This window comes from Vipera berus, assembly GCF_964194415.1.
Source record: "Vipera berus genome assembly, chromosome: Z".
Classification (NCBI taxonomy): Eukaryota; Metazoa; Chordata; class Lepidosauria; order Squamata; family Viperidae; genus Vipera; species Vipera berus.
In genome coordinates, this window is record NC_138205.1 from 75,502,614 (window position 1) to 75,529,522 (window position 26,909).

At 41.3% G+C, this 26,909-nt stretch overlaps 1 protein-coding gene across 1 annotated transcript in view; it reads left to right on the forward strand.

Annotated features, from left to right (window-relative positions):
- Positions 1-1,457: 1,457 nt before the first annotated feature.
- The window catches only part of LOC308678999 (uncharacterized protein), a gene marked incomplete at its 5' end in the record, with an annotated part of 32,039 nt that continues 6,587 nt past the window's right edge, over positions 1,458-26,909 (forward strand). Inside the window, one exon of the mRNA XM_081346235.1 lies at positions 1,458-1,880. Coding sequence (XP_081202361.1) covers positions 1,458-1,880 — 423 coding nt within the window. The remainder of the gene's footprint in view (positions 1,881-26,909) is intronic.

Consider the following 26,909-nt stretch of genomic DNA (forward strand, 5'->3'; position numbering starts at 1 on the left):
ATGACAAATGTTTGTGGGAATTGGGTGTGTCTAGCTTAGTGAAAAGGACTAGGGGTGGTGACATGATAGCAATGTTCCAATATTTGATGTGCTGCCACAGAGAAGAAGAGATCAATCTATTTTCCAAAGCATCAGAAGGCAATAATAAATGGAAACTAATCAAGAAGAAAACCAGCCTAGAACTAAGGACTTGTGAAAACAACTAACCAGTGAAAAGGCTTGCCTTCAGAAGTTGTGGATGCTCCATCACTGGAGGCTTTTAAGTACATATTGGATATTCCATTATCTGGAATGGTATACATTCCCTGCTTGAGCAGGGGCTTGGAGAAAAGATCTCAAAGGTCTCTTCCAACTCTCTTATTCTTTGAGAGAAGCGCTGTCAACGTCTCCCCCTCCCCTCATCCCTTCCTGGGCACAGAGAGAGGGAGGGAGGGAAGGAAGGAAGGAAGGAAAACAGGAAGAAAGAAAGGGAAGGAAGGAAGGAAATGGGAATGAAAAGGAGGGAGGCAGGGAAGGAGGAGGGGGAGGAAGGAAGGAAGGAAGGAAGAAAGGAAGGAAGGAAGGAAGGAAGGAAGAGGGAGGGAGGGAGGGAGGGTGGGTCTGAAGGAAGTCCTTCCTTAGCACTTGGCCACCAGCAGCCCTGCTGCCATTTCGCCATCCCCTGGTTGTCTCCCATCCTATTGCTGAGGATGCTTTGGTTACAAAGCCAGGTCTTGTTGCATGGAGAGGGAGTGGGCCTCCCTCTGACCCACACACTTTGCCCTTCTGCACCCACCATGAGTAACCTGGCCAAGGAGGGTGAGCACAGCAGCAGCAGCCTTGAGGAGATAAGAGCAGCTGGGTGCCCCTCGGGAAAGTGCGGCTAGGCTAGGCAGGGCTGTGGGGTCCTGGTGCCATGGGAGCTCAAGGGCCAGGCTGGGGGCTTAATCTCCACTGCCCAGGGTTCCGGAAAGTCCATGCCACCATCCAGGGGCTCCCTACATGCCATGAGGCTCAGTGAGGCTCCTCCAGTGGACCATGCCCCAGCGCTTGCCCTGGTCCTATCCCCACCCTGCCAAAGACCCTCGAATCCACCCCGGTCCTTCCCAGGCCCACACAGGTGCCCCTGATGCAAGTGACATTGAGCTGGCCACGTCCACCCAATAGGCCATGCCCATGCCAGCCATACCCACCCAGTAGGCCATTCCCATCCAACCCTCCAAGGGCAACCACAATGCTGATGCGGCCCTTAATGAAATTGAGTTTGACACACCTATTGTAGATAGTGTAACATAATCCACCATTTACTATAGATCACTGTTTACTGTGTTTACTCCTGGATCATCTCGCACAATAAGACTGTGCATACTCTGATAGGTTATGGGCCCAGAGAGAGGAGAAACCCAGTGAGAGCTTGACCCAGAGCCAGAGGAGTTAAGGCTTGTGGTTTGTGGGGGTTTGTGGGGGTAGCAGGCAACATGGACTCCGTCAGTGTAATGGAAGGAAGTTTTGTAGTATCTCATCTGAATGAGAGAAATTACCTCTCCTGGTGTCTAAAAATGGAGATGTACCTGCGAAGGGAGGAGTTGTGGATGATAGTTGCTGATCCACCTGCAGCCCTGAATGTTGGGGACCAGAGAAAGAATAAGAAAGCATTGGCCAGCATAATGCTGAGTTTGGAGGATAGCCAGCTGATACACGTGAGGGGTCTCCAGTCTGCTAAAGAGTGCTGGGAAACTTTGCACAATGTGTATGTGAGAGAGACTGTGAGCAGCAAAGTAATGGTGAAAAGAAAGCTATGTAAAGCCCAGCTGAAACTGGGAGAGAGCATGTCTACTCATTTGCAGTCCATGAGAAAGACATTCCTAGAGTTAGAAGAAAGAGGAATGACTTTTACTGAGGTACACAAGGTGTGTATGGTGCTTATGAGATTAACAGAAGGACAAAAGGCTGTAGGGTGTAAATGGGTATATAAAAAGAAGGCTTTACATAATAATTAACTGCAGAATAAGGCACGGTTAGTTGCGCAAGGATTTACACGGAGAAAAAAATGTTCATTATGATGAAGTGTTTGCACCAACAGTAAGAGGTGAGACCATAAGGCTAGCATTGGTTTTAGCAGCTGCATGCAGTTATACATCATTTCAATATGATCACTGCATATTTAAACGCTGAATTAGAGGAAGACATGTATATGGTACAAGCACCAGTTTATCAAACTAAGCACCTTGGATATGTATATAAATTGAATAAAGCCATATATGGGTTAAAACAGTCAACAAGAAACTGGAATCAATGTTTAGATGCTGCTCTCAAAGAGTTAGGTTTAAGAAACAGCAAGGCAGATCCAAGTTTGTACACTGCACAGTATAAGGGTGCAGAGTGTTTCCTGTTAGCTAATGTTGATGACTTGTGTTTTATTACTAAGAATCGCTCCCAGGTTGACTCCTTTGTCAAGCAACTTGAAAGGTAGTTCCAATTAAAAAGCCTAGGGGAAATAAAGAATTATCTAGATGTGGAGATAAGAAAACCAAAACAGAGGATATGTGTTAAACCAAACAAGGAAAATAAAACAGCTGTTATTAAAGAATGATATGCTGGGCTGTAACAGTGTATTAACTCCTATGACACCAAGCTTCCAGAATGATATAGCAGACAACACAGAATGTGATCAAAAAGTGTACCAATCAGCTATAGGTGGCTTATTGTATATATCTCAATGGTCAAGACCAGATATAGCCAGTGTGTTAGCATTTTGAGTCAGCATACTTCAGCACCCAAACAACAACATTAGTTAGGGATAAAAATAATATTCAGATATTTAAAAGGCACAATGGACCTAGGACTAAGGATAAGGCCATCTGATGACTTATCATTACAATGCTATGTAGACAATGACTGGGCAAATGATATGCATGACAGAAAGTCAAACTCAGGATTTGTGATATTGTTTTCTGGCATCGTAATTGGATGGAAACCAGAAAACAACCTTCAGTAGCAATGTCAACTGCTGAAGCTGAATTTATAGCATTGTCTGAAGCATGTTCTGAATTAACCTGATGTATACAATTACTAAGAGATGTACATATTGATGTAAAAGAGGCTGCACCAATACTTGAGGACAATGTTGCATGTATAAAGATGGCAATGGGAGAACGTATCGGAAGCAGAAGCAAACATGTAGACATAAAATATTGTAATGTCAGGGAGGCTATAGAGGATAAACTGATAAAGTTACAGCATTGTTCCACTGACAACAATATAGCTGATATGTTGACTAAGCCTGTTATGTACTGGGCTCTTGAGGATTACCACATGGGTTGCTGGAGCAGCTATCGGCTCTCCAGCAACCCAGATTACAAGTCTCCTGTGCTGCAATTGGCTATCTCCAGGCGTCAATGGTTGATTCAAACCTATTGGCTGCCGCCTAGGGGCTAGACTATATATTGTGGCTAGTTGCAGCTGTTTCCCCAGTACAGTTTCTTTACGAAATAAACTATGAGTTACCCTGTACTCAGTTACGCATCTTCATTCCTGCAACAAAGAACCCACTATTTAACAAAGCCTTTAAATGCAGGCAAGCATCAAGAGTATGTAAAATCATTTGCATTAACAGCTGTTTAGCTTTAAATGGGAGGAGTGTCAAGGTATTGATTTAATAGCTAACCAGCTTATGTAATATAAGATGTATGATGTAATGATGGGAATGACTCAGCAGGGTCTATGACTCTTTAAGAGCCTTTGTATAAAGGGAAGGCTCTGCTAATGTGTTCTCTCTCTTCTGTTTTCTGCTGTAACTGTGGTTTGTTGGATCCTGCTGTATTAGCATGTGTATGTATATTGTTCCTGGTGTATTATATTATAGATAGTGTAAGATAAACCTTCATTTACTACAGACCACTGTTTACTGTGTTTACTCCTGGGTTATCTCATGCAATAAGACTGAGCATGCTCTGATGGTATTTTATAGGCCACCCCACCAGTCAGAAGAGATAGAGGAACTGTTTGGCAACCAATTAACAAACGTGTGTAGGAAGCATACCACAGAAGTAATAGGAGACTTCAACTATCCAGATATCAACTGGGAGACAAACTCTGCAGTGAGCGAGAGATCAAACAGATTCCTAACCAATCTAGCTGACAACTTTGTCACCCAAAAGGTGGAGGAGGGAACTAGACATTAAGGTATATACTGGTATACTATCCTTACTAATAGAGAAGAAGTGATAGAGGGAATTGAAATTGCCAGAACCTTGGGTGAAAGTGATCATGTCATACTGGAATTTAATATAATGCAAACAGCAGCAATAGAAAACAATCCAACCAGTGTCTTAAACTTCAAAAGAGTGATTTTAACAAACTCAGAGAGAACCTAGCAAAGATCCCATGGATGAAAACCCTAAAGGGAAAAACAATCGAAGAAGCATGGGAAATCCTGAAAAATGTGATCATAAAAGGTCAGACCAACACAGTACCATTGAAAAAGGAAAACAAGAAATTCAAGAAGAAACCAGCATGGCTGCACAAAGTTCTCTATGACAAACTGAAAGACAAAAAGGACAAATACAAAAAATGGAAAGAGGGGCACACAACTAGGGCCAATTATCAGCAGACAGCCAGAACATGCAAAATTGAAGTCAGGAAAGCAAAGGCTCAGAACAAACAAAGACTTGCAACAGAAATCAAGGATAATAAAAAAAAAGTTTCTTCCAACATATTAACAAGAAGAAAAAAGTCAAGGAAATTGTAGGCCCACTAAAGAGAGAAGATGGCAAGGAAATAACAGGCAACAGGGAGAAAGCAGAGCTGCTTAACTCATACTTTGCATCAGTCTTCACACAAAAAGAAACTATAGCCCAACATACAAAAAAAAACCACTGCAAAAGACAAACTAGAAACAAAAATTAAAATAAGCAAGAAAATGGGAGGAGAACACCTATCCAACTTTGATGAGTATAAATCACTGGGACCCGACAGATTACATCTCACAGTTCTGAAGGAGCTGGCAGATGTTATTTCAGAACCATTGCACCATATCTTTCATAAATTCTAGAGCACCGGGGAAGTACCTGAGGACTGGAAAAGGGCTAATGTGGTTCCCATCTTTAAGAAAGGGAAAGAAACGGACCTTGGAAACTACAGACCAATCAGTTTAACATCCATACTTGGAAAGAGCCTAGAAAAGATAATCAAAAAACAGATCTGCGAACAACTAGAAGCAAACAAAATTATAACTAGTAGCCAATAGGTAAAGGTAAAGGTTCCCCCGCACATGCGTGCTAGTCGTTTCTGACTCTAGGGGCCACTGCTCATCTCCATTTCAAAGCCGAAGAGCCAGCGCTTGTCCGAGGACGTCTCTGTGGTCATGTGGCCAGCATGACTAGATGCCAAAGGCGCACGGAACGCTGTTACCTTCCCATCGTAGTGGTCCCTATTTTTCTACTTGCATTTTTATGTGCTTTCGAACTGCTAGGTTGGCAGAAGCTGGGACGAGTAACAGGCTCTCACTCTGCTACGCGGCACTTGGGATTCGACCTGCCAAACTGCCGACCTTTTGATCGACAAGCTCAGCGTCCTAACCCACTGAGCCACCACGTCCCAATACAGGTTTGTTAAAAACAGATCATGCCAAACCAATCTTATTTCATTCTTTGATAAAGTGACTAAACTAGTAGACCAGCAAAATGCTGTGGACGTAGTATAGATTTCAGTAAGACATTTGATAAAGTAGACCACAACCTACTCCGTGGTAAACTAAAAACGGTGGAATAGACAACATCACCACCAGATGGATCTGAAACTGGCTGGTAAACCATACTCAACAAATAGTCCTCAATGGCACTACATCCACATGGAGAGAAGTAAGCAGTGAGTTACCATAAAGTTCCTTCTTAGGCCCAGTACTCTTCAATATCTTCATCAATGATTTAGATGAGGGAATTGAAGGAGAACTCATCAGTTTTGCAGATGACACCAAATTGACAGGAGTAGCCAAAACCCCAGAAGACAAATTCAGGATCCAAAAAGATCTTGACAAATGTGAACAATGGGTCCTATCCAACAAAATGAGTTTCAGTATGGAGAAAAGCAAAGTTTTACATTTAGGCAGGAAAAATCAAAGGTACAAGTACAGATAGGGTGAGATTTAGCTTAAAAACAGTAACTGTGAGAGGGGCCTTGGAGTCCTAGTGGACAATCACTTGAACTATGAGCCATCAGTGTGCAGCAGCAGCCAAAAAAGCTAATACAATCCTGGGTTGTATAAACAGAGGTATTGAATCAAGATCATGTGAAGTATTAGTACCACTTTATAAAACCCTAGTAAGACCACACCTGGAATACTGCTGCCAATTTTGGTCACCATATCACAAAAAAGATGATGAGAGTTTGGAAAAAATTCAGAGAAGAGCAACTAAGATGATCAAAGGCCTGGAGAGTAAAACATAGGAGGAACCGCTGTGGGACTTGGGTTTGGCTAATCTAAAGAAAAGAAGAAATAGGGGAGACATGATAGCACTATTCCAGTATTTGAGGGGCTGCCACAAAGAAGAGGGGGTCACGTTATTCACCAGAGCACTAGAGGGAAGGACAAGAAACAATGTTTGGAAACTGATCAAAGAGAAAAGCAACCTGGAATTAAGGAGAAACTTCCTGACAGTGACGACAATTAACCACTGGAACAACTTGCCTCCAGAAATCGGGGCGCTCCATCACTGGAGATTTTTAAGAAGAGACTAGACAGTCATTTGTCTGAGATGGTATAGGCTTTCCTGCTTGAACAGGGGCTGGACTAGAAGATCTCCAAGGTCCCTTCCAGTTCTGTTCTATTCTATTCTATTCTATTCTATTCTATTCTATTCTATTCTATTCTATTCTATTCTATTCTATTCTATTCTATTCTATTCTATTCTATTCTATTCTATTCTATTCTATTCTATTCTATTCTGTTTCAGTGTGCATATTGTGTACTTTTGGTGTGCACTGCGTTTGTTTTTGTGCCATATAAACATTTTGGAATAATGGTCAAAAATTTCAAACTTGATTTCACCAGAGCATAACACATTTTCCCATAAGCTTTTTTCAGATTGGATGTAAGTTTATGCAAAATCTAGCCACACTTGGATTTATTTATTTATTTATTTATTGGTAAGAAAAGGCTTCATTTTTACCCTACCCCACAACCCAGACGCATGAAGAAAAAAGATTGTTGTACGTGTAGTACACAACCAGAAATTCCTGCAGCTCCTTTAAGGTTGCTTGTAGGCATCTTGGCAGCCTCTCGGATCAGTTTTTCTTCTTGTTTTTTCATCAATTTTGGAGGGATATCCAGTTCTTGGTAATATCATTGTTTTGCCATATTTTCTCCACTTCTTGATGACTATCTTCACTTTGTTCCATGATATATCCAATGCTCTGGAAAAAAATTGTATCCTTTTCTTGACTGATACTTTCCAACAATGAGTTTGTAAACAATGCTTTGTAAACTCTTGGATTTTTGCTATAAGAGACAACTGAGTAAATATCAGAAAAATCCTATTTAGAACAACTGAATCATATATGGGCTTGATCACTTTAACTAATGGCAGGTATGTACTGATTACTAATTACCATCAGTTTCCTTTCTACACAATGTGTCTGGATTTCATTCTAATTTGTTCCTGCACAATTTTGGCTTGAGTTAGGTAGGACACACTGTTCTCCTGACATGTCACACCTCTCCTCTCTAAGCTGCATTGGTTGCTAGTTTGTTTCCGGATCCAGTTAAGACTGATGATCATAAAGTCCTTTATGGTGTGAGACTGGGATTTCTTAGCCATGTGTTGTAGTAGTGCTATTAGACAAACCTTTTAAAAATATCATACCATATATCAAGAACATAAAATATCGTATATCCAGACCATACAGGCACATGTATTGCACATTCACAGAATAAAAATTAATGGGAGCTTCCTTAGATCTTAACAAAACATAAATTATTGTACTTTATTTTCAGTGTATATTGAATTTCTACATATGTTTCTATGTATTAAGGGATTCTTCTGAGCTTTTAGAGGCTGGAGAAATAAATATGGCTCTCTAGAGTATAAACTCCACGATATATAGATTTGATTCACGCCCTTTCTGGTTTCTGGATCCAAGAAGTGATCAATATACCTCTTTGAGGGACAGAGATATATAATCTGTCTTGGAGGAGATGCTTCTGAATGGAGCATCTCTCAACCCAACGATATTAGAAACCTTCTTTCCAATCTTCAATATTCTCTTTTTGAGGGGGGGAAATGAAAAAGGGGCTATTGCTTCAGCTACAGAGGATCCTAGTATAACAGATTATCTAAAGTATTTTTTAGTTAGGATTCAGATCTAGGAATGCAAAAGAGATGAAAACAAATACTCATTACTCTCGTTGATAACCATTGTCAGTACCTGATTGAACAAGAATGTCCCACTAGTAAATCTTTCTGTAGATTCAGTACCACTAATTATGGTATTTTTCTGAAAGGTTTGAGGTGGCAGGCACCATTTTATAGTAGTTTTATTCCTTCCTAGGCAGATGTTTCCAATCAGTATACATAGGAGAAAGCTAGAACTTCTCACTTCTCAGGGCACTCAGGACTTTCTCACACTGTGTTCAACATCTATAGCAAATTGCTGGGAGAAGATATCTGTCAATTTCAGATGACCTACCATCAATACTCTGATAATACTCAATTTAACATCACCTTCCCAGGCTAGCTAAGGATGATGCAGAGATTCTGCCTAGAGCCGTGGTGGCAAACCTATGGCATGCATGCCACAGATGGCATGCAGAGCCCTCTCTGTGGGTATGCACCCTGTTGCCTCATTCCTAGGCCTTCAGCTGGCTTTTATAAAACCTTTTCGCTTTAGGCCTTTGCTGCCATGTGCAAAAAAAAAAGTTTCAATCAATCAATTTCAACTTCTCATGGAAAAAAAAAGATCTCGCAAAGTTGGAATTGATGGATTGAACATTTTAGTCCCACCGAGTCTGCCATTACCACTGCAGCTATGCCCACCCAATTGGCCACACCCACTCAATGGGCCACGCCCATCCAGCACCCATCAATACATAAGTGCGTTTTGGGTTGCAGTTTGGGCACTTGGTCTCTAAAAGGTTCGCCATCACTGGTCTAGAGGAAGAGGAGAATTAGATCAGGGCTTTTCAACCAGCGGTAACAAGTACCACCTGTGGTACATTGGCACCTGGCAGGTGGTACGCGACCATCCTAGAAAAGTAGGGGGGGAGGGGAATGAGCTGAACTGGTGGCAGCACTGCACAAGCCTGAGTGAGAGATGGATGGAGCTGCAGGGCTGTCAGAGCTCAGCAGAAGCACCAGGATCAGCACTTCTTTGGGGCTGTCAGGGCTCAGTGGAAACACCCAGATCAGTGCCAGGCTCCAGCTGGAGCTCGGTGCTGATCCTGGCACTTCTGCTGAGCCCAGAAGAAGTGCCAATCAACTGAAATGTTGCAGCATCTCCAGGGTCTTGTGATTTACATTCAGATGCTTGGCAACTGATTCATATTTATGACAGTCACAGTGTCCCAGGGTCATGTGAAGTGACCAAAACCTGCTGCAACCTTCTGGGAGAAGAAGGAAGTTGAAGTCACCAGCCTGAGGATGATGGATGAGATTTCGTCGAAACGTTGCCCTGATACCTCCAATTCTATGTGGGGGAAAACCCGAATGACCAAAGATCTACATACAAACACCCGCAAAAACCTCAGAAAACACACACACACACACACACACACACATATATAATTTTTATTTTTCCATTTCTCCCACAAACAAATCAACAAATATACCACAATACAGGTGGAACTCGAAAAATTAGAATATCGTGCAAAAGTTCATTTATTTCAGAATGCAACTTAAAAGGGGAAACTAATATATGAGATAGACTCATTACATGCAAAGCAAGACAGTTTAAGCCGTGATTTGTCATAATTGTGATTATGGAGTACAGCTCATGAAAACCCCAAATCCACAATCTCAGAAAATTAGAATATTACATGCAATCAATAAAACAAGGAGTGTACATAGAACACTATCGGACCTCTGAAAAGTATAAGCATGCATATGTACTCAGTACTTGGTTTGGGCCCCTTTTGCAGCAATTACTGCCTCAATGCGGCGTGGCATGGAAGCTATCAGCCTGTGGCACTGCTGAGGTGTTATGGAAGACCAGGATGCTTCAATAGCGGCCTTCAGCTCTTCTGCATTGTTCGGTCTCATGTCTCTCATCTTTCTCTTGGCAATGCCCCATAGATTCTCTATGGGGTTCAGGTCAGGCGAGTTTGCTGGCCAATCAAGCACAGTAATCCCATGGTCATTGAACCAGGTTTTGGTGCTGCTGCTTGTGCACCTTTTTCTTCCACACTTTCCCCTTCCACATAACTTTCTATTAATGTGCTTTGATACAGCACTTGAGGAACATCCAACTTCTTTTGCAATTACCTTTTGAGGCTTTCCCTCCTTATGGAGGGTGTCAATGATGGTTTTCTGCACAACTGTCAGGTCAACAGTCTTCCCCATGATTGTGATTCCTACTGAAACAGACTGAGAGACCATTTAAAGGCTCAGGAACCCTTTGCAGGTGTTATGACTTAATTAGCTAATTAGAGTGGGACACTTTGAGCCTAGAATATTGCACCTTTTCACAATATTCTAATTTTCTGAGATTGTGGATTTGGGGTTTTCATGAGCTGTAAGCCATAATCATCACAATTATGACAAATCACAGCTTGAACTATCTTGCTTTGCATGTAATGAGTCTATCTCATATATTAGTTTCCCCTTTTAAGTTGCATTACTGAAATAAATGAACTTTTGCATGATATTCTAATTTTTCGAGTTTCACCTGTACATAAATACATACTCGTAAGTTTGGGTGCTGCTCGTCCATTTCCCCTTTCACTGTATCCACATTCCTGTCTCTTTCCTCTTCTCTACCTTCTTTCTCCCTTTCTCCTTTCTTTCCTACTTCCCTCCTCTTCTCTCCTCTTTCCTTCACCACTCCCCTCCCATTTCTTCCCACTTCTCCTCTTTTCCTCCAACCTTCCCACTTCCTTCCCCCTCCTCTACTCTCTTCCCTCTCTCCTCTCCTTTCTTCCCTCCCATTCCTTTTCTGATAAAATTCAGGGGTAATGTCCGAGCAGCTCCTCTCCTTAGATTTTCAATATCTATATTAGATATAATAAGATTAATTTTCTATTACGTCAATATTTATATAAATCTGGCCTTCTCAGTATATACTTCTCTAAATTTTTATACTATACTGTGTCGCCTGGGTCTCCCTCCTTATTTCCTCCTTTTTCTTCCATCTAAATTTGTGTTAGCTATCTTTTAGGCATATTCTCTTTTTCACCCACTCATAAAATTTTCCCCAGATTTCATAATACTCTGACTCTGTCTTATCTTTAATTATCATTGTTAATCTATTAATTTCCGCACATTCCATTATTTTCCCGATCACTTCTTCTTCTCGGGGAGCTTTCAGTGCCTTCCAATTTTGTGCAAACACAATCCTAGCTGCAGTAGTTATATGAATAATCAAATATGTTTTCTCTTTACTATATTTCTCTGGTAAAATACCCAACAGGAATATTTCTGGTCTTAGTTTTATACGTTGTTGTATCATCTTTTCTATCCATGTTCTGATTATATTCCAATAGGTTTTAGCTTCTACACACATCCACCACATATGATAGAAAGAGCCTGGTATTTGATGACATTTCCAACATTTCATAGATCTGTCCTTAAACATTTTAGCTAGTATTTCTGGAGACATATGCCATCTATAGAACATCTTGTACATATTTTCTTTATACGCTGTCGCCATTGTCAGTTTATAGTTTCTTTCCCATAATTGTTGCCATCTATCTAATTCAATCGTATATCCAAGTTTCTTGTCCATTTTAACATTGACTCCTTTACTTGCTCCTCCTCTAATTCCCTATATAGTAAGTAACTATACATTTTGATCCATTTTTCTTCAGTTTCCATAAGTATTTCATCTAACTCTGTTGTCCCCAAACTAAAACCATCTGTTTTAGCATCTTTTTCATATCTAGATTGTATTTGCGTTCTCATGTACCAATCCATCTTTATTCCTTGTTCCTCTAATTGTTGTTTGGTTTTCAGCTCCCCTGTGTCTGTTAGTAGGTCTTTATATCTTATAATGTTTCCCATGTTAAACATATTGGGGTGTATTAACGCTTCCATAGTTGAGAGCCAATCTGGAATCCTCAAGTAATGCTTTCTCTTTATTTTTTCCCAAACCATCAAAAAAGAATTCCTTATATGATGTCTCTGGAAATAGCTATGTATTCTATTTTTCCCATACCATATGAAAGCATTCCATCCCAACTGTAAATCATGTCCCTCTAATGTCAGTAATCTAGTATTCCTCAGTAAAATCCATTCTTTCATCCATGATAATGCTGCAGCCTGATAATATAATTCCCAATTAGGTAAACCAAACCCACCTCTGAGTCTTGCATCCTGTAACATTTTTAAATTAATCCTTGCCTTTTTTCCCTGCCAAATATATTTCAAAATTATTTTATTTAGCCCCTCAAAATATTTCTTTTCCAATCTTATTGGTATTGTTGAAAACAAAAACAACAATCGTGGTAACATATTTTTTTTGATTATTGCAATCCTACCTAAAAAAAAAAGTGCCAGAACTCAGAGGAGCTGTCACTGGGAGTGATGCTGGTGTCTTGCTACGGCGTTGCCACCCATCCTTTGCAACCCCGCCCCTGCAGCTCAGAGCCACATGCCGCAGGGATTCACCTCCCCACAGCCGCTGTGGGGATTCCCCTCCCCGCAGTTGCCATGCCGCGGCTCGTGCTGAGCCCCCACCCAGAGCTGCTCCAAACCCTGACCAAGAGCTGTGTTCCTCATGGCAGTGGTCTCCGGTGCCAAACAGCTGATGGCCTCCAGCACCGGCATGCGTTCACTTACTACCCCGTCACTTCCAAATGCAGTGAGTGAGTGAGTAAGTGGTGTTTGGAAGCGATGGGGCAGTAAGTGAGTGAGTGAATTGCAAATGGTGTTTGGAAGCGATGGGGCAGTAAGTGAGCGAGCAAGCAAGAGGCCTTTGAAAGAGATGGAATGAGTGGGGGAGAGACTGAATGAGGTGCCTTTGAAATAGGCAGAGGAGTGAGTCAGAGCGACTGGAGGCTTTTGTGAGCAAAGTGTGAGTGAGTGGGGGGGATTTTGTGAATGAAGGGTGAGAGAGAAAAAGGGAAAAGTGAGGGGGAGAAGGGAAAAAAGAAAAGGCACTGACTTCTGACTTCCTCTGTTACAGGAGTAGAAGGAAGCATTAACATTGAACCTCAACTTTTTGCTTTTCTATAATATCATAAACTAGCCATTTCTATAACAATAAATGAATCTAACCAATGAAACCCAAAATACCCCCCCTTTTTTTAATCATCAAGTTTTTGAGACCTTGTTAAGCACTGGTGGTGCTTGAATATTGTCAGATCATAAAAGTGGTACAATTTCTGAAAAGGTTGAAAAGCCCTGATGTAAATGCAGCCTAAATTGTTTATTGCCATCCTATTTGCAAATAATATCTTACTTACCTTGTTGAGATGGTGTAGTTGGGCAGCAGGGAGAGATGCAAAGTTCCTGCCTTTGCTGCAGACAACTTGCCTGTGCAACATTTGCCGGCCGGATCTTTTGGCGCGCTCAGCAACAATTCCTATTGGCTTTCAAAAGCCAATAGGCCAGGCGTAGGCAACCTTGGCTCTTTTGTGACTCGTGGACTTCAACACCCAGAAGATGTTACATAACATAACATCAACTGGAAGATGTTAAGCTGTCCTTCTGTTTCTTTCCTTCCCAAAAATTGTGTTAATGAGTCTTCTCTAAGCTCTGCTAATCAGCTTGTCCTGGATTGTTTTGCCGCAAAACGGAATGGTTTGCAAGTTGCAGTTGAGACAGCCCATCTCATTTTACATATATCACATATAATTGAAGATTGTAATTAGTTGCGTGTGCACGTTCAGCAAATGTGATGTATTTGTGCTGGCATTTTTAGGCCTCTTTCCAACCACATCCAGAAAAATTTGTAACAAACATTGGAATTCTCAAGGCCATGTTTGGTATTTCCCAGCAATCTGTTACCGGAAGGAAAAAGCAATCCCTGCTGCGTTACTGATCCCAGAAAAGCATTTGCATGTATGCAGGTATCCTTAGGGTGCCATAGTTATGGATGAGAAATTTTGATTGCAAAGTTTGCATTTCTGGATGTAATACAGATATTTTGGACTTATTTTTGTTTCTTTGCATGTTTGATATTTTTAAAAAGGCATATGCTACTGACTACACTTATGCATATATGTAACACCTTTTGCTAGGATACATGACCACTGCTTGTCCGGAATGTGAAAAGTGAAAGATTGTGACTAAACAAAATTTTAATGTACAGATAATACCACCAGAAATTATTTTAGCCTTTTTAATAAATGTTGTTATTGATGTTAAGCTCACCATGGAAAACATCATATATTGTTATGTATATACTAGGTCAGACATGTCAAACACAAGGCCCAGAGGCCGGATCCGGCCCGTGAAGTGGTATCATGTGGCCCGCGAAGCCATCCTGGAAACAGTGAGGGAACGGCCCCACTGCCTTGGCCCTGGCCCAGAGACCCTCCTTCTGCCAGAGACCCTCAGATCTGTCCCACTCCTGCCCAGGCCCCCATAGGCACCCTTGATGCGAACGATGTAGAGCTGGCCACACCTACCCAGTAGGCCATACACACTCTAGCCACGCCCATCCAGTAGGCCACGCCCACCCTGGCCATACCCACCCGGCCCCCTGAAGGCAACCACAATGCTGATGCGGCCCTCAATGAAATTGAGTTTGACACCCCTGTACTAGGTTAATTATTTAAGACTGAAGTGCAACATAACTAGATTCTAAATAATCTATTTTTCAAAACACACAACAGTCCAAACAGTAAAAGTAAAGTCCAAATTAAGAATATTTCATTCTTAAGAATTGTTTAATTTAAAGTGGTTTAGTTGTAATAGATGGTTAGAGATTCAAAATAGTTTTCAAGAGTGTACAAAAGATACTATTTTTTTTCTAGCATCAGCTAAATTAGACATATTACATTGAGAAAAATGTTTCTCATTTCTTTCCTGTTACCTTTATTGATTTCATTGCAGAGATGATAACATAGGAAATAGATTATTTTGTTATCTAATTTTACCTTCCAAAAGACAGAAGCAGATGAAAAATGTGAGGTTCTTTCCTGTTGGCTTTTTTGAATTAGCTGTTTTAGATTCCAGAAGTTTAATTCCTAAAGAAATAACCTTGTAAATAATTTTAATATCCCCCTGTAGTGCAGGGTAGGCAACCTTGGCTCTTTCATGACTCAAGGACTTCAACTCCCAGAATTCCTGAGCCAGCATGGCTCAGCTTGGAAACCTCTTTCTTTCCCCTCAGCGTGGCTGTCTCAGGATTTCTGGGAGTTGAAGTCCACAAGTCATAAAAAAGGCAAGATTGCCTACTCCTGCAATAGGCTTTCGAGAGCCAATAGAGGGAGCTTTTTTCTTTTTTTTTTTTGCAAAAAAAGGTGCCGGAACACCATTCTGAGCGTTCTATGAGAAAAAAGCCCTGATCCTACCCATTAATGATAGTTGTACCTTTTCCCATTTATCCAAATCTACTTCAATTTTTCTTTTCAATTTGTGATAGTTATCTTCTTTAATTGTTATGCATCTTGCTGTCAGGTGAATCCCCAGATATTTTACCTTCTTTACAATCTGTATATCTAACTTTCCCATCAATTATTTTTTTTTGTTTTTCAGTAATAATTTTCACTAACATTTTTGTTTTATCTTTATTAATCTTCAAACCTGCTACCTCACCTTATTTTTCTGTTTGTTCTATTAATACAGGTCCTGTCTCTAGTGGCTCCTCCAAGATAAATACTAGATCATCTGTGAAAGCTTGTGGCTTATAATCTTCCTTCTTAACTTTCATACTTTTTATACCCTTATTCTGTCTTATACCTCTATTTGGTATCTCTAGTGTCAAGACAAACAATAATGGAGATAGAGGACATCCCTGCCTTTTTCCCTTCATAATATTAATCTTTTCAGTCATATCTCCATTAATCATTACTTTGACTATTTGCTTATTGTAAATTGTTTTAATTACATTTATAAATTTCTTCCCAAAATCCATAGTCTGTAGTTGTCTTATCATGAATTGCCACTTCACGTTATCGAATGCTTTCTGCACATCCAAAAACATCAATGCCATTTGTTTTTCAGGATGTGTTTCATAGTATTCTAATGTGTTTAATATAATTTGTATATTGTCTCTAATCTGTCTTTTAGGCAGAAAACCATTTTGATCCAAATGTATAAATTTGTTTAAGAACTTTTTAAGTTTTTCAGCCATGATTGATGTGAATATTTTGTAGTCCACATTCAGCAAGGAAATCAGTCTATAGTTCTTTATTTTCTGTGTTTCCATTTTTTCCTTTGGTATCAGGGTAATAAGTGCTTCCGACCACGAATCTGGTGTCTTAGCTTCACAGAGAAGTTCATTATAGAGTTCCAGCATTACATTGCCTAACAGTTCCTGCAATGTCTTGTATAGTTCTGCTGGTAGCCCATCTGGTCCTGGTGTTTTGCCATTCTTTTGTTTTTTAATTGCTTCTGTTAATTCCATCATTGTTATTTTCCCTTCTAATAGCTTTTTAAATTTCTCCGGTACTTTAGATATCTCTGTTTTTTCCAAGAATTGTTTTATTCTATCATCTAAAACTGTTTGTTGCTTATATAAATTCTCATAATATTCCCAAGCTATTTTTTTCTTTTCTTCATTCCGGTGTTGTAAAGTCCCCTCAGCATCTTCCAGTTGTTTAATCCATCTCTTCTCTTTCTCCTTTTTAATTTTATATGTCAACCATCTCCCTGGCATGTTTGCATGTTCAAAAAAGGTTTGTTTAGCTGCCTTTATTTTCATTGCCACTTCTTCATTTTCTATTAAGTTCATTTTATGCTTGTTCGACTCCATTAAATTTTTAATCTTTTTGTTTTGTGTATCTTTCTGTAATTCTTTCTCAAGTGTCTTATATTCTTCTTCCAGTTTTTCCCTATTTTGTCTTTTCTGTTTATTTTTTCCCCTAAATAAGTCATAGCAAGTCCTCTCAGTGGCGTAGTGTGGGGGGTGCAGGGGGGGCCGGCCGCACCGGGCGCAACATCTGGGGGGGGCGCGCTCGACGGCGCCGGGATCCGGCAGGGCGGAGGCACCGGAGCCCCAGCCGGGAAGGGCCTGACGCCCCACGGCGCGCCACACACACACACACACAAACACACAACCACACAGCGTGACTCCTCCTTCGGGCCACTCCGCCTTCGCTCCGGCGCTGGACGGAAGCCTTCTCTCCCTCCTCCCCCCCCCGCAAAGGAGTTTGTATTGCTTTCTGAATATATAATGCCACACCTCTTTTACTCTGATCTGCAAGTGAAGTGTATAATTCTCCCAATTTTGGATATTCTAATAGATTTTTGTTTCCTAATATGAGCATCTTGCAAACAAATTATGTCTGTTTTTAATTTCCCCAGTTTATTTAGTGTTCTTTTCCTTTTCATAGCCGAATTTAGTCCATTTACATTTATCGAAATTGCTTTTATCTCTTCTTCCATGACTATTTATTTGAAGTTTTAGCTGCTCTCGTCACTCTCATCTCTTTGCCCTTTTGCCTCTTTTGCTCTTGTCCCTTCTCTCAACACCCTTTCCACCTGTTTAATGCTATGCTTACTCGGTTGCTTCTCTGTCTTGTCTCCCTGATGTCTGATTACTGTTTCTCCTCTCAGCCTTTCTTCTTCTTGCTGCCCAAAGTATTGATCATAGAAAAGTTCTGCTTTCTCTAATGTGTCCAATCTATGTCTCTGTTCTTGCCAATTTATCATTACTCCTTCTGGTATTAACCATCTAAAATTTATCCCTTTTTTAATTAAGCATTTTGTCAAAAATTGATACTCCTTTCTCAGGTCTCTCACTCTTCTTGGGATCTGTTTTAATATCACTATCTCTTTTCCTTTGTATTTTATTATAGCATTTCTCAGCTTCTGTAATATATCTGTATTATGCTTTTTTAGTAAATGTTATATGCACCTCTCTGGGGAGAGTATTTCTTGTTGCATATCTAGTATGTATTCTAAATATCTCATCTATATCATTAATTATCTTTTCCTTGCTTTCCTCCAATGCTTCTGCTAATATTCCCGCCATTACATCTGCTAGGTTCTCTCCCTTTTCTTCTTCAACGTTTTGGAATCTTAAGTAATAATCAGCTCTATCCATCTCTAAAGAAATAATAATTTTTTCCTGGTTCCTGTCTGTTGATGTAAGTCGGTTATCAATCTCCTCTAGTCCCTTATCTGTTGATTCAATTGTTTCTTCAGCTTGTTGCAGTCTTTGTTCATTTTTCTCCATCAGTTCTTTGACCTCTTTTAGGTCCTCTTCTAGTTTGCCTATCCCTTCCTTGAAGTCTGTGTGTAGTGCCAGTATCATGTTTTCCAATTCCATGTTAGATCTATCTTGCTGCGTTGTAGTGTCCAGTGTTTTCTGTGCCACAGGACTCTGTGCTATTGGGGCAGCTGTTGCTAAGTGTGTTGTAGTCTTCTTCATCTTCTCCAGTATTTATAAGCCAAATGTCAATGGGATATTACAATCTGAATGTGCTCCAAAAAAGAAAGGAAAAGAAAGAAAAAATGTGAAAAATTTCAATGACAGAAAAAGGGGAGAACAAAGGAAAGAGGAAGAAAAAAAGGAAAAGGAAAAAGCCAAATATACTTATATCTGAATAAGAAAAAAATAATAATAATCCATACGGGTTACACTTCTATGTTTGTTTCAGGCTCTCCGTGCCTTTATCCAAAAGAAGAGAAGATCAAAAATAAGGTCTCCAAAGTAAGTAACAATCCACCATTCACCAAACCAAAAAACAGACTCTGTAACTTTCTTATCAATAAGTCCAGCAGTTGTCATTCAAGGTCACTCACTCTCCCTTATTTATTTTTTATAATAAGCCTACCAAGTCTACTAACACCCAGGTGCCTCTAAGTAGCACTGCAGCTTCAAAAGTATTCTCAGCCGAGATACTTGATTCATTGCCTTCTTTTGCCTTCCATTGTTTTCCACCACTACAATTCCGGAAGAGGAGCAGCTTAAAAGTCCGCTCTCCCCCCCACTTCTCCACGGCTTCAAATTCTTCTTATTCCCCACCGCCCCAGACAATTTCCAGCATTTAAGGTGTCTCAATCATCTCACCCAGGCAGTCCTCCAAATTTACTTTCAAAATCTTCCAAGTGGCCGCCCCGGCTTGTGACAGCTCACAATGGCTGTCTGACAGCTGCTGGTCTGGGAAGCTTCTGTCAGTTCTCCAGGAGGTTGCGATCCCTCCTGTGCTGCCAAACTGTGCTTCCCTTCTTCACCGTCCCTACAGGACAGCTCTGGTCTATCTGGAACTCAGACAGACCCCCCCAAACAGCTGAAAAGCGACAATCCTTCAGGAGCCCGCAAGGGATGTGTCGTCCTGCTGCGGTGTTGGCCCCGCCTCCTTTCGGGTTGTGAGTGTTGAACATGTGGTTGCTCTGAGGTTTGTGGTTGCTTCTGATATATATTTCCCACTGTTGACCAGGCCTAGGTGTGTTACTGATCTTAGCCAAAGGTCATTGGATCTCTTGTGGCTCAACAGGCTGTGCAAGTTGTGTGAGTGATTTGAACACATGGGCTCAGCCCCAGGAAGACCTGTTAGAATGAATAAAAATAAGGAATGTGCCCTCAGCCCCCTTGAGTGTGTCATAAGGAACTTTGGTAAGCTTAAAACCCATATCCATCAGGATATGAAATTGAAACTAATTAAGTACAATGCCCTCTGTCACCAGGACATCCCACTGTTTGGCCCACAGGGGTATTCATAGATTTGGGAGTTTTTGAAACCATGGGAGACTATGCTTAAAGAGCCATGAATCATGATCAGCAAGCTTAATATGCACTTTTTTGGATCTCACACAAGAATAAGCAGATGCTTAAAGACTGTGGGTTGTGGTGACCTTCTACGGCACCACCTTTTCCTGCTTTAGCTTCTGCTCCACCACCCTATAAGGAGATCTACTCCCTCACAGGGCAGGTAACCATTGGAAGGAGGGACACTAATAAGGTCCTGGTTCATACCCCCTTCTCCATCTATCCTTTATGCATGGGAGGACTGATTGTGTTCTTACACTGAAACCCCACACAAATATTCTGAATTGGTTCTGTCCATTATTCAAACTTATACCACTAACTGGGCAGACCTCCAACCTATTCTGGATGTCTTTTTAACAACAGAGGAAAGACATCTGGTAGGAAATGCTGCCAAAAAGAAAGAAAGGCCCTTTGTCCTACAAATTAAAAGGTTTCCAAGACATTATTGTCACTGCATTGCAGATTGTCTTCCCTAAACAGAAAAAATTTGGGCAAAATTTATGATGTTCATCAGTTGCCAGCTGAAAGTCCCAGTGATTACCTTGAGTGCCCCAGATGTTAAGTGTGAATTACAGAAGATGGAGGGGACTTCAGCTGACAATAGAAAAATTGTTGGAAGATGCTTATAAAGCTTACATGACATGACCAGAAGTGATAACCAGGGGGGCTAAAAAGAATGAAAAATGAAGTATTGTCTTGCTGGCTTGAGCTCTGCAACAGGTGCCCCTAACGGAAGGGGGAAGAAGTGGGACTTGGCGAGGAGTGATAGGGCCCCCTCAAGAGAGAAATGGGACAATGTCACCGAGATTCCAGGCACACACACCCCTAGACCACCCACTGCAGTCTTTTGCCCTAAGAGATGACCAGTGTTGTATAGGCATGACATTTGGCCATTGGAGCAGGGAATGTATTTTATGTTCCCTTCCTAACTGTCCTATAGGGTGCTGTTCCACAACCATGCTCCAGATATAAGGAGGTGAGGGGCTGGGGGCCTTTGTCTCCCTGCCCTTATGGATGATTCTTCCTCTTCAATCCAGGTAAAGTTCTAAGTCAGAGGAAAACAATACCCTTTTTGATTGATACAGGAGCATCACATTCAGTATTAAATAAGCCCCTTGGAAACCCTTCCTCATAAACATTCCAAGTCTTTGGGGCCAATGGCCATTCTGTGTCAGCTGCAATACTCAAACCTTTGGAATGCTCTATGGGTGGTATTTGCATTACTCATCAATTTCTTTACCTTCCAGACTGCCCTATGCCCCTTTTAGGATGAGATTTACTATAGACATCCTTCTCTATCTTTCCTACTATCATGCAGGGGCAGAATAGTTCCCCATTCCCAGCCCCTCTTTAGGAATTTAGGGTTCCAACACCCATATGCAGAATGCACCAGCTTGGGTTAAATTCTTGAATGTGGATTTCCATCCACATACCCCCAAACGGACCCATGGATTGGTTATGGAAGCTACGCCTCTGGGAGCCTCTATGTTCAGCATGATCATTGTCACAAGGGGCTGGGCACTCTCTGGGTTTTGGGACAGGAAAGCTGCAAATTGCTCAACTATACAGCACCCTGCAGCAGCTTGTCTTAGTCATTTTAATTCTTCTTCCAGATAAGTTAGGGATTTATGCATCTTGCATGGTCACATGGAAGGTGAGTACTAGCTTGTGGGATGGATGGCATAAATGTCATCAGACCTTTAGTCTTGACTACAAAAAGGACCCCTCTGCTGTTTGTAGCCTGTTTGCAGCAATGGGACTTATATGTTTGGTGTTCGAGCTTCTTTGCCTGAGAGGTTAAAAGGCAAACAAGGCATTTATCTGGCTAACCACCCGGACTGGTAGTCCTTTGTGGTCTGTTTGCCTACAAATCTTTGCCAGCTTACTGGTCAGATACATGGAACTGTAGGAATGATCTTTTCCTCACTTTGTATCATCTGATATAATGAATGGAACTGCTGCATCCACAATTGAGGACCACCTTGAGCATAAAGAACATATTGAACACCATACCAGGAAATGTTTAACCACACCATATAGGCATTTACACAATTCAACAAGGAACAGGGAGAAATAAGGGAAGTAGTGTTGCAGAATTGCCAAACATTAGATATGGTACTAGGAGCAGAGGAGCAATGTGTGCTTTGATCCACTCACATTTTTTTCACCGATTATCGTTAATATTAGTCACACCACCCATCTCATAGAAGGAAGAATCAAGAATCGCCCTGAGGATCTGAAGATTTTCACTGATGCTGTGAAATAGTAAATTCTCATTCCTTACCGGCTGACTCCCAGGATGGGGATGGTTTAGAGAACTATTTATTGGTCTTCACTTTGTGGCATTATCTTTTTCCTGTTATATCTTTCACTATTTGCCCCTTTGTGGCTTCGGGGTGGGGTATCATCAGTACGCTGATGATACCCAACTTTTTCTTTCCACCCCGAACTAACTCAGTGATGCCCTCGACGTGATGTCCCATTGCCTGGAGGCGGTTCGGGTCTGGATGGGGAGAAACAGGCTCTGACTCAATCCTGCCAAGACTGAGTGGCTGTGCATACCGACATCTCAGGAAAACCAGTTTTGTCCATTGTTAACTATGGGGGGGGTGAGGTGTTACCCCCCATTGATAGGGCTCGCAACTTGGGCGTCCTCCTGGATTCAAGGCTCAGTTTAGAAGATCATATAGGAGCCGTGACCAGGAGGGCTTTTGCCCAGGTTCGCCTGGTGCACCAGTTGCGACCCTATCTGGATCGAGATGCCCTACACAGTCACTCATGCGCTCGTGACCTCCCGTTTAGACAACTACAATGCTCTCTACATGGGGCTGCCCTTGAGGACCACGCGGAGGCTTCAACTGGTGCAGAATGCGGCCGTGCGAGTTGTGATGGGGGCTTCCCAATACTCCCATGTAACACCTCTACTCCGTGAGCTGCATTGGCTTCCGGTTGCCCTTTGGGTGAGATTCAAGGTGCTGGTGATGACCTATAAAGCCCTTAATGGCTTGGGTCTGGGTTATCTGAGGGAACACCTGCTGCCGGCATCAAGCTCCCTTCATCCCGTGCGCTCCCACAGGGAGGGCCTTCTCAGGATACCGCCGGTTAAGGAATGCCGGTGGGTTATTCCTAGGGGAAGAGCGTTCTCTGTGGGCGCGCCTGCCCTCTGGAATGATTTACCTGTGGAACTCAGGACCGCCCCCGATCTGCGTTCATTTCGCCGGGACCTGAAAACCTGGTTTTTCGATCTATCAGGCCTGGACTGAAGGGGTTTTAGCTTTTTAAATATTGTTTTAATTGGGCTTAATTAATTTAATGTATTTTAATTTTATATTATCTTTTATATTGTATTTTATGCTGCCCTGTAAACCACCCTGAGTCCTTCGGGAATAGGGCGGTATAGAAATTTAATTAAATAAATAAATAAATAAATAAATACTCACCTCTGTCTGTCCTCAACAATGTGTCCCACATACCGCAGAAGCTAATTCTGTGTCTCTTCAGTTTGATGAACATACTTCTGCACACTGCTCAAAGTATGAAAGGGGGGATTATGTTGATCCGGAATTAGGAGACAGCATAGGAAATATCAATTGTGAATGTGTGCAAACGGCCCTGCTGTCTTTGGGCACTTGCAGAGTCATGGATGCAGGGTCATGAAAGGACAGCAAGTAAAACACCCAATGTCCTAACTCACCCAGCAACGTACAATGTCTTTAGGGAAACACCCAAAAGGGAACATTTTTAGCTACTTCTGCTTTCTCCATTCTTATTTACAGTGTGACAGACTTACTGGGTGAAATCTTTATCTTATGTGTGTCAGCTTTGCTGGGTGGATTGCTTATGTAATCAGAAAGAATAAATACAAGGATTTCTTGTCATTCTTTTAGTGGAGCTCGTCTTTGTTCAGCTGAATAAAAACATAAAGGCAACTTCTCGTTTCCTGTATTTTTTTATCAAGCAAAACCTCAGAACCTGCACAACAGAGCACTTAATTTAATGTCAAGGTTCTGACAGACAGAGATGAATAAAGCTGAACTCTCAAGGCTTGCAAGTTCCTCAAAAAACATGTTTATTAGTTACAAAGTATTGGCAGGGTCAAGAGTGTAACCAAGTCTGGATACAATACAATACAAAGTTAAATGTCCCACCCACAAAAGCTATGCAAGCAACTATGTTCCCCAATATGATTATTTGGTGGGCTTTTTATGCAACGCCCAGTCCCTAGTCTCGGGAGCAGCCAATGACCTTGGTTCCCATGGGACAAAAGTTTATTTTGACTAGCAAAGCACTTGGGCAATCCCCCTCCCTCCGTTCTATGTGGCAACCTAGAATGAGAAGAAAAATGGATGCAGCCATGCTCATTTCTAGAGTTGACAACACTGTGATATACTATGGGTATAAAACAAACATATAATACCGGTATTTAATGCCATCAACCTAATTAGTATACTGCAATATGTGGGGTTTTTTAAATTCCATTTATATCCCGCCCTTCTCCGAAGACTCAGGGCGGCTTACAAGCTTAGCAGTAGCCTTCATTCTATGTACAGGGAGTGCAGAATTATTAGGCAAATGAGTATTTTGACCACATCATCCTCTTTATGCATGTTGTCTTACTCCAAGCTGTATAGGCTCGAAAGCCTACTACCAATTAAGCATATTAGGTGATGTGCATCTCTGTAATGAGAAGGGGTGTGGTCTAATGACATCAACACCCTGTATCAGGTGTGCATAATTATTAGGCAACTTCCTTTCCTTTGGCAAAATGGGTCAAAAGAAGGACTTGACAGGCTCAGAAAAGTCAAAAATAGTGAGATATCTTGCAGAGGGATGCAGCACTCTTAAAATTGCAAAGCTTCTGAAGCGTGATCATCGAACAATCAAGCGTTTCATTCAAAATAGTCAACAGGGTCGCAAGAAGCGTGTGGAGAAACCAAGGCGCAAAATAACTGCCCATGAACTGAGAAAAGTCAAGCGTGCAGCTGCCAAGATGCCACTTGCCACCAGTTTGGCCATATTTCAGAGCTGCAACATCACTGGAGTGCCCAAAAGCACAAGGTGTGCAATACTCAGAGACATGGCCAAGGTAAGAAAGGCTGAAAGACGACCACCACTGAACAAGACACACAAGCTGAAACGTCAAGACTGGGCCAAGAAATATCTCAAGACTGATTTTTCTAAGGTTTTATGGACTGATGAAATGAGAGTGAGTCTTGATGGGCCAGATGGATGGGCCCGTGGCTGGATTGGTAAAGGGCAGAGAGCTCCAGTCCGACTCAGACGCCAGCAAGGTGGAGGTGGAGTACTGGTTTGGGCTGGTATCATCAAAGATGAGCTTGTGGGGCCTTTTCGGGTTGAGGATGGAGTCAAGCTCAACTCCCAGTCCTACTGCCAGTTTCTGGAAGACACCTTCTTCAAGCAGTGGTACAGGAAGAAGTCTGCATCCTTCAAAAAAAACATGATTTTCATGCAGGACAATGCTCCATCACACGCGTCCAAGTACTCCACAGCGTGGCTGGCAAGAAAGGGTATAAAAGAAGGAAATCTAATGACATGGCCTCCTTGTTCACCTGATCTGAACCCCATTGAGAACCTGTGGTCCATCATCAAATGTGAGATTTACAAGGAGGGAAAACAGTACACCTCTCTGAACAGTGTCTGGGAGGCTGTGGTTGCTGCTGCACGCAATGTTGATGGTGAACAGATCAAAACACTGACAGAATCCATGGATGGCAGGCTTTTGAGTGTCCTTGCAAAGAGAGGTGGCTATATTGGTCACTGATTTGTTTTTGTTATGTTTTTGAATGTCAGAAATGTATATTTGTGAATGTTGAGATGTTATATTGGTTTCACTGGTACAAATAAATAATTGAAATGGGTATATATTTGTTTTTTGTTAAGTTGCCTAATAATTATGCACAGTAATAGTCACCTGCACACACAGATATCCCCCTAAAATAGCTATAACTAAAAACAAACTAAAAACTACTTCCAAAAATATTCAGCTTTGATATTAATGAGTTTTTTGGGTTCATTGAGAACATGGTTGTTGTTCAATAATAAAATTAATCCTCAAAAATACAACGTGCCTAATAATTCTGCACTCCCTGTATATGCCTGCTTATTAGGGCTTTCACACACCCCCCAAGCGGCATTATTACAAAGTCAGCTTAATTGCCCCCAACAATCTGGGTCCTCATTTTACCTACCTCGGAAGGATGGAAGGCTGAGTCAACCTTTCAATTCATTTAGCAGAATCAGCTTCTTTGATTGAACAGATCATATTGTATTTAAATATTGGAACTTCAGTTATGTCTTTGAGTAGTTGCTCCCTTATTAGGTTTCAATTAATTACAATATCCAAATATTTTTCTTCTCAAGTTCAAAGCAAGTCAAATGTAAAATAAAACAGAGGTACACATTTAAAGGATATCTTCTTTTCCCTTTAAATTTTTCTAATGCTTTCAGAAGCATTTCTCTATATTCCAACCCAACCATAAATCACACCTGCTTTTTTAATGTATTCTATTTAAGGCCTGGAGGAACTTTGTCCATGGGATCGCGAGGGGTCGGACACGACTTCATAACTAACAACATTTAAGGATTTGCAGCCTCACATTCAGCACAGTTTAAGAAGGGCTATGGAAATGCAGATGTCCTTGTTCATAGATTGGGGATAAATTTACTCCTGATTTATTTTCTTTTTCTTCTCTTCAGCCAAATATGCATATAGCCAGCCACAGAATTGTTCAAATACTGATTCATAGAAGAACCAGCTGAATCAGGAGCCACAGCAGAATGTATTGAAATACCAGACATAGATCCTTATACCAAGACTAAATAATGTAAATTTTATTTCATCTCATTTATCAATACATTCATTTAGGGTTTTATTTACT